Source organism: Podarcis melisellensis (assembly GCF_964234715.1).
Source record: "Podarcis melisellensis genome assembly, chromosome: 7".
In the NCBI taxonomy this organism is placed as follows: domain Eukaryota; kingdom Metazoa; phylum Chordata; class Lepidosauria; order Squamata; family Lacertidae; genus Podarcis; species Podarcis melisellensis.
The window spans coordinates 35,675,439-35,687,852 of NC_138539.1; the positions used below are offsets into that span (position 1 = coordinate 35,675,439).

General features: G+C 43.2%; 1 protein-coding gene across 1 annotated transcript in view; it reads right to left on the reverse strand.

Moving 5' to 3' along the window:
• Positions 1 to 12,414, reverse strand: part of CLVS1 (clavesin 1) — a 61,590-nt gene that overhangs the window by 12,990 nt on the left and 36,186 nt on the right. Inside the window, exon 4 of the mRNA XM_081917603.1 lies at positions 603 to 713. Coding sequence (XP_081773729.1) covers positions 603 to 713 — 111 coding nt within the window. The remainder of the gene's footprint in view (positions 1 to 602; positions 714 to 12,414) is intronic.

Consider the following 12,414-nt stretch of genomic DNA (forward strand, 5'->3'; position numbering starts at 1 on the left):
GAAAGTTGTGAGGAGACCCCGTTCCCTTCACAGAGCGACAATTCACTAGGGTGGTTTAAGAATCAATCTCTCTTCCCAGGGAACTCTGGGAACTGTAGCTCGAGGGGGGTCTCCTAACAGCTCCTAGTACCCTTAGTAAACTACAGCTCACAGAATTCTTCGTAAGAAGCCATGACTATGGCACATTAAATGTATTGTGTGAATGTGGCCAGAGAAGCCCCATAGCATGAGGTTCCCCTGCTCATCTGTAATGGGTAGGGCTCTTCAAACAGTTCCTGTGGGTTCCCCGCCCCCAGTACTCTACCATAGCTGTGTGTGTTTATACTATAAAATGGTGTGTTTCTTTTGTACACGATGAAAGGTGTGTTTTTTCCCCTTCTGGTGCCTGGCTTAGATTCTGAAAATAACTGTCTCCTGCTGAAATATTGATTGCATACGGGCTGTTGGCAAACTCCAACCGAGGCGTCAGCTCACGCTGCCGTCCTGAGGCCATGCAAAGCAAAACCACACAAAGACAAAAGGAGGAGGCACAGAAAGCAGGGACCCCCTTGTGCCACTGGGGGTGGAGGGTGGGCTTGTGGCTTGCTTCATTTTCTAATTACCCTTTTCCTTGTCTTGTCTTTGAGGAAGGGCTTGATGAGCGTGTACAGGGCATGGATGTACCAAGGCTGGTTCACAAAATGGACTCCTCCAAAGCGAGCAGGAAAGCTGTCCTGTGGAGAAGAGAGAAACGGAAGCCAATTAACAGAGGCAGCCAGTTAGGTAGGCAAGGAGCGGGTCTACAGGCTGGGCTGTTAATTGATGCATTAGGATCGACTACTTTGCAGCACAAACACACACACAGAGCTTCTGCTTTAACATTCTCTTAGCACTTGCACAGTGGGGTAGCTGCAGGGATGTGGGTGTGCGGTTTAAAGTCTCAGACTCATCCCCAGTTCTCTCTCTCATGTGTGTGTGCATGTGTGTGCATGTGCGTGTATCTTTCTTTGCAAGCAGCGCAGCATGAATGCAGGAGGGAGTGTGTTTTCTAATTCCCCATTGTGTCACAGAGCCAAGTTCCCATACACCTCTGTGAACACGGCTCACCTCTTCACCCCGGATGCCTTCCCTTCCCCCCTCTGCCCTCCCCCAAGCCATCATTACAATAGCTGAACTTTCTGGGTGAATGAACTGCACATTATGAAGAAGAAGACGGGTGGAAAATGTTGATAAGTGAAGCTGTTGAGAGGGAGCGGCGTGACAGCACCATGGAAACTGACGCAGACAAGTGCTTGCTTTTGGAGGTTTTGTACAGATACCCAGCAAATTAGCATGCAGGTAGAGTCCTTTCTCCCAGAGTTGTCTGCAGTGGTGGATCCTATTTCAGGTATGCAGAATAACATGGATGAAAGACAGGGCAGACTTTTTCCAGGGTCATTTTCTATCATGAATTCTATTTAATCTCAACATTAGATTCATACAGAATAGACAGGGAATAGACTGGAGTCCTCTGTCATTTTGAAACACTGATGCCTGAGTATATGTTGTAATTACACCCACAAAGAAAAACAAGTTGCCTGCTGTTGGAGAGCATTAGAGGAGCCTTTTTAGTGTTGTTGCTGTTGTTGTCATCATTTTTTTTTTTTAAAAAAAAGCTGACTGGAAAGGAACTGTCCCTAAAGCATGTTGTCAACTAAAATGCAACAGTGTTGTGACAATGGAGGAGCTGTGCATCAGGGCAAAGTGCGATGAGGGTGAGTTTAAAAGGTTTTTAAATTGCAGCATTCTTTGTGAATATTCCCATCATTACCCCTGAGGGAAGAGGAGAGTATTTCTACGTCAATTATTGTGGCATCTCTCATTGGCAGGAACAGGGCTTTGCTAGAGTCCCAGTGGGCGTAAATCAGCACAGTTCTGCAAAGAGTCAACGGTAAGTTACATTTTGGTTGGAAGGCTGCAGCTCTCTATCACCTGAGAGCCGGGGACAAAGAGACTGCCACACACATTCATTCATGTATCCCAGGCTTAGGCAAACTCGGCCCTCCAGATGTTTGGGACTACAATTCCAACCATCCCTAGCTAACAGGATCAGTGGTCAGGGATGATGGGAATTGTAGTCCCAAACATCTGAATGACCGGAGTTTACCTATTCCTGGTGTATCCCTTTGGACACATGGAAAACTGTGCTGACTGGTGGCAGTTCTCCAGGATTTCAGACAGGAGTCTTTCCTAGTCATACCTGGAGGTGCCAGGGATTCAGAGGTGCCAACTTGCAAGGGAGATTGGGGGGGGATGTCACATGTGTGATGTGTGCATGATGTGCGGTGTTCCATCACAACCTCAGGAGGAGCCGGGGTGGAGCCAAATGCAGAAGCAGCATGGCTTCAATGGCTAGTGGCTCCTACTCTCTGGTTCTCATCTGCCTCCTGCTCCTCCTACCACTGCTGGCAGCCAGGGACTGCTTCCCCATTCCTTTCCCTCCACAGCAGCAGAAGGAGGAGCTGGTTACTGAAGCTGCACTGTGCTTGGCTCTGGGCTTGGTCTCCTCTGCCTCCTTATTTTTTTGAACATTGGGGGGCAGCCCCCCAAAAAAAATATTCAGCAAAAAAGGTAAAGGTAAAGGAACCCCTGACCATTAGGTCCAGTCGTGGCCGACTCTGGGGTTGCGGTGCTCATCTCGCTTTATTGGCCAAGGGAGCCGGCGTACAGCTTCCAGGTCATGTGGCCAGCATGACTAAGCTGCTTCTGGCGAACCAGAGCAGTGCACAGAAACACTGTTTACCTTCCCGCTGGAGCAGTGCCTATTTATCTACTTGCACTTTGACATGCTTTTGAACTGCTAGGTTGGCAGGAGAAAACACAGCAAACCATTTCCCAAATAACACAGTACAAATGGAGAAATCTTTACAGAAATGCCACCCCAGTAAAGTCTGTGGAAATATTTCTAACTATAAGCCTTAGAACAGGCATGGGCAAACTCTGGCCCTCCTGATGTTTGGGACTACAATTCCCACCATCCCTGACCACTAGTCCTGTTAGCTAGGAATGATTGGAATTGTAGTCTCAAACATCTGGAGGGCTTGAGTTTGTCTATGCCTGTCTTAGAACCTACATCTCTCCTTCCTAGTTTCTCATTATAATGGCATAATGTGATTTAGCCAACTCACCATTAACAGGTGTAATTAATTTTCTTGCCTGATTGTTTTGAAAAAAACTTTGAACTTGTGTCTTGTTCTATCATGAAGGTTCAGGGCAAGAAACAACAGGTTCAATTAATTAAGTAAGTAAAATGTATTCATCGAAAAGAGTTACTCCACCTTTATTGAAAAGGCAGGTAGCAACACCAGCATTAAAAACATCAGAGCATTAGCTAAACAAAAAAACCCCTAAACAGTTAAAAAAATGGCAGGGTAAAACCTAACCTATAAAAGTATAATTATAAAGGCAACAGATGAAAACCAAACATTAACTTCTGGTGGATATTTTAGTAGATATTTAACCAAGTGGATCTTTAGAGGAGGAGAAATATAATGTGGTCACCAATTAGGTTTTACCCAAAGTAAACCTACTGAAATCAATAGACCAAAACTTGGTAAGTCACCAATCACAGAGTGGCTAAATTATACTCAAGAGTAAAACCCATTGACTTCAATGCTTCTGTCCTGAGAATGACTTGGTCAGATACTAGCTAATTAAAATAAGCATTTGTTTGAAGTAGACCTAGATATAATTTTTGGATGGCATTATGGGGTTCTGATTCTGCAGTAGTATATACGATACATCGACAAATAAGTTGAAGGCAAAAAAGCTTTTGCTTCATGTGTGTGAACTACGTAGACCTTTCTTTGTGATTTGAGCTTGTCCCACTCTCTCCCTCTTCTCAGAGAGAATGTGAGATGGGCACATTGTATCTCAGTAGGGAAAAAAAGAATTAAGGCACAGGGAGGTGGATGGTGGGGAGGAAGGACCCTGCAAACGCAGTAATTTGTTATTTCACTGTCTAGGAGCCGTGGAGGTTTGCTGCTCACATTACTCATTTGTTTTCTGATTTCCCCAAGGTTCTTTTTGTTAACTTGGGAAGTAAAGCCATTACGTGTCAGTATTTCTCTATTCTCCCCACTGCCTCCAGCAGCACATTCTCCTTTCTTGTAGAAGCATGTTGCAGAAGCCTAATGCATCTTTTTTGCCAAATGCCAAATGCCAAATGCTAAAGATACTAACATGCAAAGCAAGAAAGGTATTTCTTAAAAGCTGCAGTACAGTATACTTATTGCATCTTCAGATGGTCCCTGAACAAAATCTACCATAGAACCAAAACGATTTAGGGCCAAGCAACAGATTGGGTTAAATGTGCTGTTTGGTGCTCTCTGTTTGGTGATGTTCAATTTTTAATTAGCAGCTGAAGGTGGGCCTGACCCCAAGCAGATGGCAGTCCACACGGAGGGGGCATTTAACCTTTTCTTCCTGTGCTGTAGCCTTTGCAAAGCAAAATTGCTAACTGAAGCGTTAATGATTGAAGCATATTCCCAGGAAATGCCGCAGTGCAATACCGCTTGTATTAGTATAACAGTGATAAAATTACCATCCTCTAAGATCCAATGCAATCAAAACAATAACTTTTAAAGATTAAAGTTCTTCTATATTTAGGAAGGCATTAAAATCACAAATTAAAATATTTAAATCCCAAAAGACTGTCTTGCTCAACATACAAAACATGAAAGGCAAAGCTTCTTGCCTTTAAACACAACATGCAATCTTTTCATTTTAAGGATTTATGGCTTTCCAAGGCTACTAAGTGTTATATCTGGCATAGGCACACTCGGCCCTCCAGACGTCTTGGGACTACAACTCCCATCATCCCAAGCTAACAGGGCCAGTGGTCAGGGACGATGGGAGTTGTAGTCCCATAACATCTGGAGGGCCGAGTTTGCCTATGCCTGTATTATATCCATACAGTTTCTCAAAAAGTTCCTCTTGGTTAGTGGATTCACTTGCCGCCATATGATTCCAGTGCATGCTGACTGCCTTGGTCCCAGCTGATTTATTTCCAGGACATGTGGTGATAAAACATTTCTAGATTGTTCCTCCTTGGCCCAGTAAATCCCCGTGCCATTCTTTATGTGCACGAAGTCCATTTGTGTAAAGAACGGCACAAGAATCACTTGCAGTAATGTGAGCAATTGCCCCAGACCCAAACTTTTTCTGTCAGCAGATTAATTTTCAAGCCCCAGTTTGCTGCCAAGCAATGCAGGCTGGAGCTTTGCTGTACAGGGGCAGGACCTGGTAGTGCAGTTGAGCTGGTACCTTGCCATTTAAAAGGGCAAATCCAGGATACAAATGAATTTGTTTATAGGTGTCACAAGACTGCCATTTTGAACAGGATACATGTACGTTCATGTTTTTGTTTTAAATATATCTGCACTTTGGGGTGTTTTTCTAAATTGTTTTTCTTGCACATCACCTTGAGATGTGTGTGTACAATGTGATTAATAATAATAATAATAAACAGTAATAAACAATAATATGACTAGTTTTAGCCTAAAATTGCTGCAGAGAGCTGGATTCCCTCCCCTGTAAAAACTTAACATTGCACAGCATGTCACTTTAAAAAATATAGTGTGACTCCAATGTAAACCTACATACCTTGGCTTGCACCCAAAGTGAGGCACCAAGTAGGAAACGTTCAGACCAAGAGTGAAATCTAGCTGTCGAATAAATCCCTCTGTATCCCTATATGAACCAGTGCTGCAGATGTAATAGTAACAGCTTCTAATTACACTGAGAAAAGAATCCTACACCATTTTGAGCCCCGGTTCATTTTTTACACCCTAGGTTAGTTGGTTAGGTGATTGTAGCTGGCATAGTTCAGTGCTGACAATCTGGAAGCATCTGTCCATTAAAAAAAACGTAGTAGTCAGAACTAAAATCAGTACTCAGAACTGAATTTACACTTTGCTAGTCTCCAAGCATAACCACTATCTTCAATCTCCCTCCTCGCTTAGAAACAGATTAAATAATAGAGAGCTATAGCAGAATCTGTGTTGAGTTATTTTTCCACTTCATAAACTCAGCTGGAATAAGTTGGCCTGCACCAGGGAATTATCATTTTTAATCCTTTAGCAGAAACACCCTATAGATTTTTCCACTGTGTTTGTTTTCTTGTTGTGTTTAGTACATAATAAACTGAGCAATTAACAATTGTTTCCCATAATCATTCTTGCAATATAATGAGACGTCCAGGCCTTCTGTTTATTTTGCAGTTGACAGATGAGTTAAATAAAGTGAGTTGCAGAGCCAAAGTACTTGCTCAGGAAGTTTTGATCTGCCTTTGCAAAATAACAGTGTCCTATTTTATGATCCATCAAAATAAATCATAGCCTTGAGATTTCTATAGCTCTCTCTAGAAATCATATATACTGTGTGTGTGTGTGTGTGTGTGTGTGTGTGTAATGCTAAGTGTGCCATTTTGGAGCTCTCTACATCAGGGGTGGAGAAAATGTAGGCCTTGACCTAATTTCACAGTGGGGGGGGGGGAGCCTAGAGGGAGAGGCGGGGAATGTCAGGGAGATAATGGGAGGAGGAATGGAAGGAGGAAAAGGGAGAAGTGTTTGCCAATAAAGCCCTAAATGACTTAAGTTAGGATATCTGGAAGACAGACTCCTCTATACAACCCTGTTGGTGGGAATGTGAGGTGTGGCTTTTTCCGTGTCAGCCCTCTGCTGGTGGATCATCCAGCTGAAGGAGATGAGCCTAACCCTACCCCACTGCCTGGTGCCATTTTGGCAGGCAGTGGAAACTTTCTTATTCTGTGTGACTATTTAATGGCTTTTAATATCTATGAGAAGGTTTAACTCTGCCACTTTGGGTTTTCAAGGTTTTGGTTTTAATTTTTGTAACTAGGTGGTGTTTGGTTTGGTTCTTTCATTCTTGTGGGCCTTTGTTAGGCCCAAAAGTGGTATTAAAATCTCAAAAATAAAATACTGTATATCAGAAAGGTGTCTGCAAGTGATCAGTTCAGATCTCTAGCGAAAGGGATATTTCCTGGCAGCCCAGTGAGTGGAGAAGAAAAGGCGGGGGGAGAGAGAGAACACAAGAAGAGCTTGCTAGATGGGGCAGTGGCCCATCTAGTCCAGCAACCTGTTTTCACAGTGGCCAATCAGATGCCTGTGGGAAACTGGCAAGCAAGACCTGAGCACAACAGCACTCTCCCCTCCTGAGTTTTCCAGAAACTGGTATTCAGAAAAGAACGTGACCCCACCAAACATTTAGGTTCTGTTTCAGCAGTGCATATTTTTTTTAACCTCCACAGTCAGAGGCAGTGTGCTTCTGAGCACCAGATGTAGCAGTTACAATCACACAGTTCCTCCGGTACATATCCTTGTATTCAAGGACACATAAACCAAGGCCAATATACAAAACAATGTCAAAGGCACTCCTTTAGAAGTAAGGCTCAGGCTTGAGAGATGCACAACCTGAAATGGTGTTGCAGAAAAAAAATCCATTCTGAATATTCTCCACTGTTGCCTTCACTAACGGCCACCAACCTGAATGGTTTTAAAAGGGTTACTCTGTGTGCTGCCAACAGCAATGGAGGAGATATTTCTCTCAATATCAGCTGCTGGGGAACAGAAGTCCTGATGCACTTAGGTCCTGGTTCTGGTGGGCCACTGCAAGAACAGGAAGCTGAACCAGATATGTTGATCCAGTAGGTCTCTTCTTCTTAGGCTTCTTAACAGAATTATAGAACTGGAAACCACATCATCTTGGAATGATGGCTATCCACATTGTCCTCATTCAGACAAGGCTGTGAAATGAATGCTACTGTTGATTCAGGATCTCGAGTCTTCTTTTAATTTTAACCTCACAATGTCTGCAAGCTAGTAAGCTTCAGGGTCATTGTAACCTATTAGCTTTCCATTGCTCATTTAAAGTCATCAGACCAGCAGCAGATAATTATCTCAGAGAAGTGGCGTTTCTAAGCCAAACCAGACTATCCAGGGAATACCAACAACCCTGGAGCGGATTTTGCTTTTCTAATTTACTCCTTGTTTGCTCTGTCATCTTGTATTGTGCAGCATTAAGGACAAGGAGAAAAGTATTAGTGTGGAAAGGGAAGAGACATTTCCACAGCTACCATGTATCTTGTTCTCTGTTAAATTAATAGGAAGAGTGCAATCAATAGACCGAATCTCCTGAGGCTGATTTGATGCCCAAATTACGTTTTGGTTGTTGTTGTTGTTGTTCTAAAAAAAATTCATTTTAGTTCAATCCACTGTTCATGCATTCACATTTCAATCCTACTTTTATACTCATTTATGTTGCCACATAACTAGAAATGGCTGGCAACAAATACCCCCTCCACCCCAAAGAAAAGCAGTGTTACTGCTGTTCCCTAGAATGACCCAAAGGTAGGGACAGGTGGCTCTGAGGTCAGGGCTGCACAAGCACACCGACAGAGCCAATCCAATTCTTACCTGATGGTAATCACATTTTGGTACATTGGTGATTAACAACCCCAAGATACAAAGTAGCTGACAGGGAGTACTCCAGATGTTCTTGGACTCCAACTGACACCACCCCAGACCACCGGCCACTTTGCATGGGGCTGATGGGAGCTGTAGTCCAATAACATCTGGGGTGCACCAGCCTTGAGACCCTGGTGCAAAGGGTAGCAACCAGGTTGAGACAGAGAAAGAATAAAGGCGCACAACCAACTAGGGGTCACATTTTGCATGCAACTGGAAGGATAAAAGCAAAAGCTGTGTTTAAAATGCTTTCTTGGTCATTTGCGAGTCTCTTTCAAAATGCACTGTGCCCTTGAGGCATGTTATCAAGGGGATCCATGCCATTTCTACGCCACTTCTATTGTGCATTTTCATGACCCTGGGCTTGGCAGTATCTGTACATCCAAGCATGGGAAAGTGAGCAGCCAGGGACTTCTCCCAAAATGTCACAGAGAGGATAAATGCCCCTAGCTTTGGTTAACATAGATAAGTACAACAAAACAGAACATAATTATGGAAGGCCTAGTGGCACTTGCCTTTCATTTCACAAAAGCCGGCTGACTTAAAAGCAACAGTCTCTCTCCTCCTCTTCTTGGTTCGTGCACACGCATTATACAGTATTGACTGATGGAATGGGGCTTGTGTAGTAATCCATTACATTCAGAATTAATTGAACTACATACTCATGGGCAAATTGATTCAAGTTAAATAGAAATTCATCTGAACCATTCTGTGCCAACCAAACTGGGGGGGGGGAGGGGACAGAGCAAAAAAAATCAGCAGCTCTAAATGATTGCTGCAAGAAACTTGGGTGGTAAATAGGAAATATGCAGATACCCTACATACGTGCACACAATTTTTGAACACCCAGTTACATGTGTATGGGAAAGCTGGCTAGACCAGGTGTCCAGATGTGCAAATGTTGCTATTTACATGGTATTTACATTTATATGCACACAGGGAAGTGTTTGCCCTACTAAGCAGTGGTGGCTTCAATCTTTAAACTACTGCCTAATATGCAAGACCCTTCCAAACCTCTTCCACCCCAGAGAGCTGAAAGTATCCATCTTGAAGATATGAGAGTAAGGACAGGAAGCATCATTTCTTAGGGAATGGTTCTAACTCCATGCTAGAGCACATGCTTTTATTCTGTTTGAAGCCCTGATGAGCTGCCAGGCCCTGAAGATACTGGGCTGAATGGTCCGATGATCAGACTTATGCCAAGCTTCCCATGTACTAAATTCTGCCCTCACTCCAACTTGGCTTCAATATGGACAGCATCAGAGCTTGGTCTCAGCAAATCCTGGGAGTGCTTAGTTTACTATCCTTCTTTGGTGTGTATACTATTGAACTTTCTATGCCAATTCATCACCAGTGGCCACTAGCTAAAAATGGGCCACGCCCTGGCAGATTAGATCATCTATTGATTGGACTGGATTCTGTCTTTGTGTGCTGCAGAAGTTTATGACACCTACAGCTATCTGTTTCTACTGCATGGCCACCTTGTCTCATTATTTAAAAAATATTGTTCTTTCTCTCTACTAAGGGTAGCTCTGCTCACCCATGTAGGAAAAACTTCATGCATATGATGTATTGGAGTCTGATGCATGATATCTTAACCCTGTCAGGGCCAGCTCTACCATTAGGCAGAGAAGGACAACTAATTTTGAATGTCATGAAAGAGCAGCCAATTGTGATTTATTTGTAGTAGTATCGGTGGTAGTGGTAGTTGCATTTACAAGAAGGAAGAGAGGTGCATGTGAATTTTTCTGCCCCACTTCCCCAAATAACTTGGCTAGCCTAGAGTACTATGTACATTGACATGGGCATAGGCATAGGCGAATGCTGCTCTGCTTTAAGCAGAAAAATGTCTTCAGCTAAGCTCACAATAACTTTGTTAGATGTTAAGATGCCCCAGGATTCCTTGTTGTCTTGCTGAAACTGACAGAGGGAGCCTCCTGATTTTGTGGGAAGATTCAAGTGCATACCTGGAAACTGAGGCTCACACCACAAAAGTAGGTTAAAGTGTTTTGTTGCCCTGGTGCTTCAAAAAAGAAAGAGCCTTTTGGAAGATAGAAAAGTCATGGGGAAATGCCCTGAAAATGAGCAAATGATTAACAGGAGGACATCTAAACACCCCAAAGCAAATCAGGATGAATGCTGGTTGTCATATAAACTCCCCACAAACGAATCAGAATAAAAACCAAACATAATCCAACCTTCGTACAAGTGATGAGTGCTCAATAAATAGGTCATCTATTCTAGAGGAACTCTAACACCATCACCTCTCTGTAATTTACAACAGAAAGAGGTACACTGAACAGTGATGCCTGAAATCCCGTCTTTCTGAAATGTAGAAAGCTATGCTTTTAGCAAAAGAAATCCCTGTGGTAAAAAGCAATATCCTGGGTTCTTTCATATTGCAAAGAGAGGAACATTCTTCTGAGCCCTTTGACTCCTCTGAGAGGCAGAGGACAGCAAGCTGTGTTCCATCATTATAACAAAATTCACCTTCATAACCCAAGGGCATGACTTATGTTTGGACACTAGAAGAACAACCTGTCCCTTTGCAGTGAAAATTTCAGGCAGAGATTTAGAAGCTGCTTGAAATGTCTGCAAGGAGAGGCTCACTGTGACTAGTGTGCTATGATATGATTCCATTTCCACCCTTTGCTATGATGTTTAATATGGATGTATAAACTTGACAGCTCCTTACTGTGCTTGTAGTTGCAGTTACAATGCTGGCCATTCAACTGATAAGACTTCCAGTGGTGATGGCATAGCAATAGACAGAGGGAAGGTGCCTTCCTATACCTTCCTTTCAGTACTGGAAGTGGACGGCATCACTCAGGGAAGACTTCCCCTGCTGATGGCCTTCAGATGTTTTGGACTGCAAGTCCCTTCATCCCTGGCCATTGGCTGTACTGGTTGAGACTGCTGGGAGCTGTAACCCAAAATCTGAAAGTAACCAGGTTGGAGAAGGGACTCAGTGAATTCCACCTCACACATCTTGGTTCACACTGTTCCACAGTGTGAAGGTTTTACATGGGGGGTAAGTTATTAGGCTGGTATTAGTCTATCTTCAAGAAATCCTCCTTTCATCATAGAAAGTTCAGAAGAGAAAACTGCAGCAGGTTTGCCAATATACACACCATCCTTACTGCTTTTGTGACATCAGTATCTCTTCCCTTCCCTCTTCTCACAACTCTTAGCATGATTGCAGATGGGGCACTGGCAAGCTGCTGATATGCACTCCATGCTGGTAAATCATACACTGTTTGACCATTCCCTCTGATTGCGGTATTCATGTACCACAACCTTTGAGCATTTGTTTAGAACTCAGAAAACTACATGCTCCTTTTCACTGACATTTGCAGGACAATATCAAATCAGCATCTACTATATATTTTGACTGTTCACTATGCATTTGGACACTTTTAAAGATATGGTAACCAAATCAAGGAGCAGGTTTTTGTCTGTGCCTTTCAAAACTGCAATGGTTTTTTAATTTCTTAGAATTCCTGAGCAGCAGCAGGAACAATTTTGTGGTGGCTGGTCAAAAAATAAATGGTTATACATGATTGTTATTCAATATTCCAAGAGGTCATGGAGGTGGAAACAGGAGAGCAAGCACCCATGCTTTGATTGGGCCTCAGCAAAAGACAGCAACTGCCAGGCAGCGCAAACAGGGGTGTGTGTGTGTGTGTGTGTGTGTGTGTGTGTGTGTGTATAGGCACACTTACTATTTATTAACCACTAAGAAGTGGACAGGAAATAAACTGAGGGGAATGGAGAGCATTAAATATATTTACAGTGGTACCTCAGGTTAAGTACTTAATTCGTTCCGGAGGTCCGTACTTAACCTGAAACTGTTCTTAACCTGAAGCACCACTTTAGCTAATGGGGCCTCCCGCTGCCACCGCACCACTGG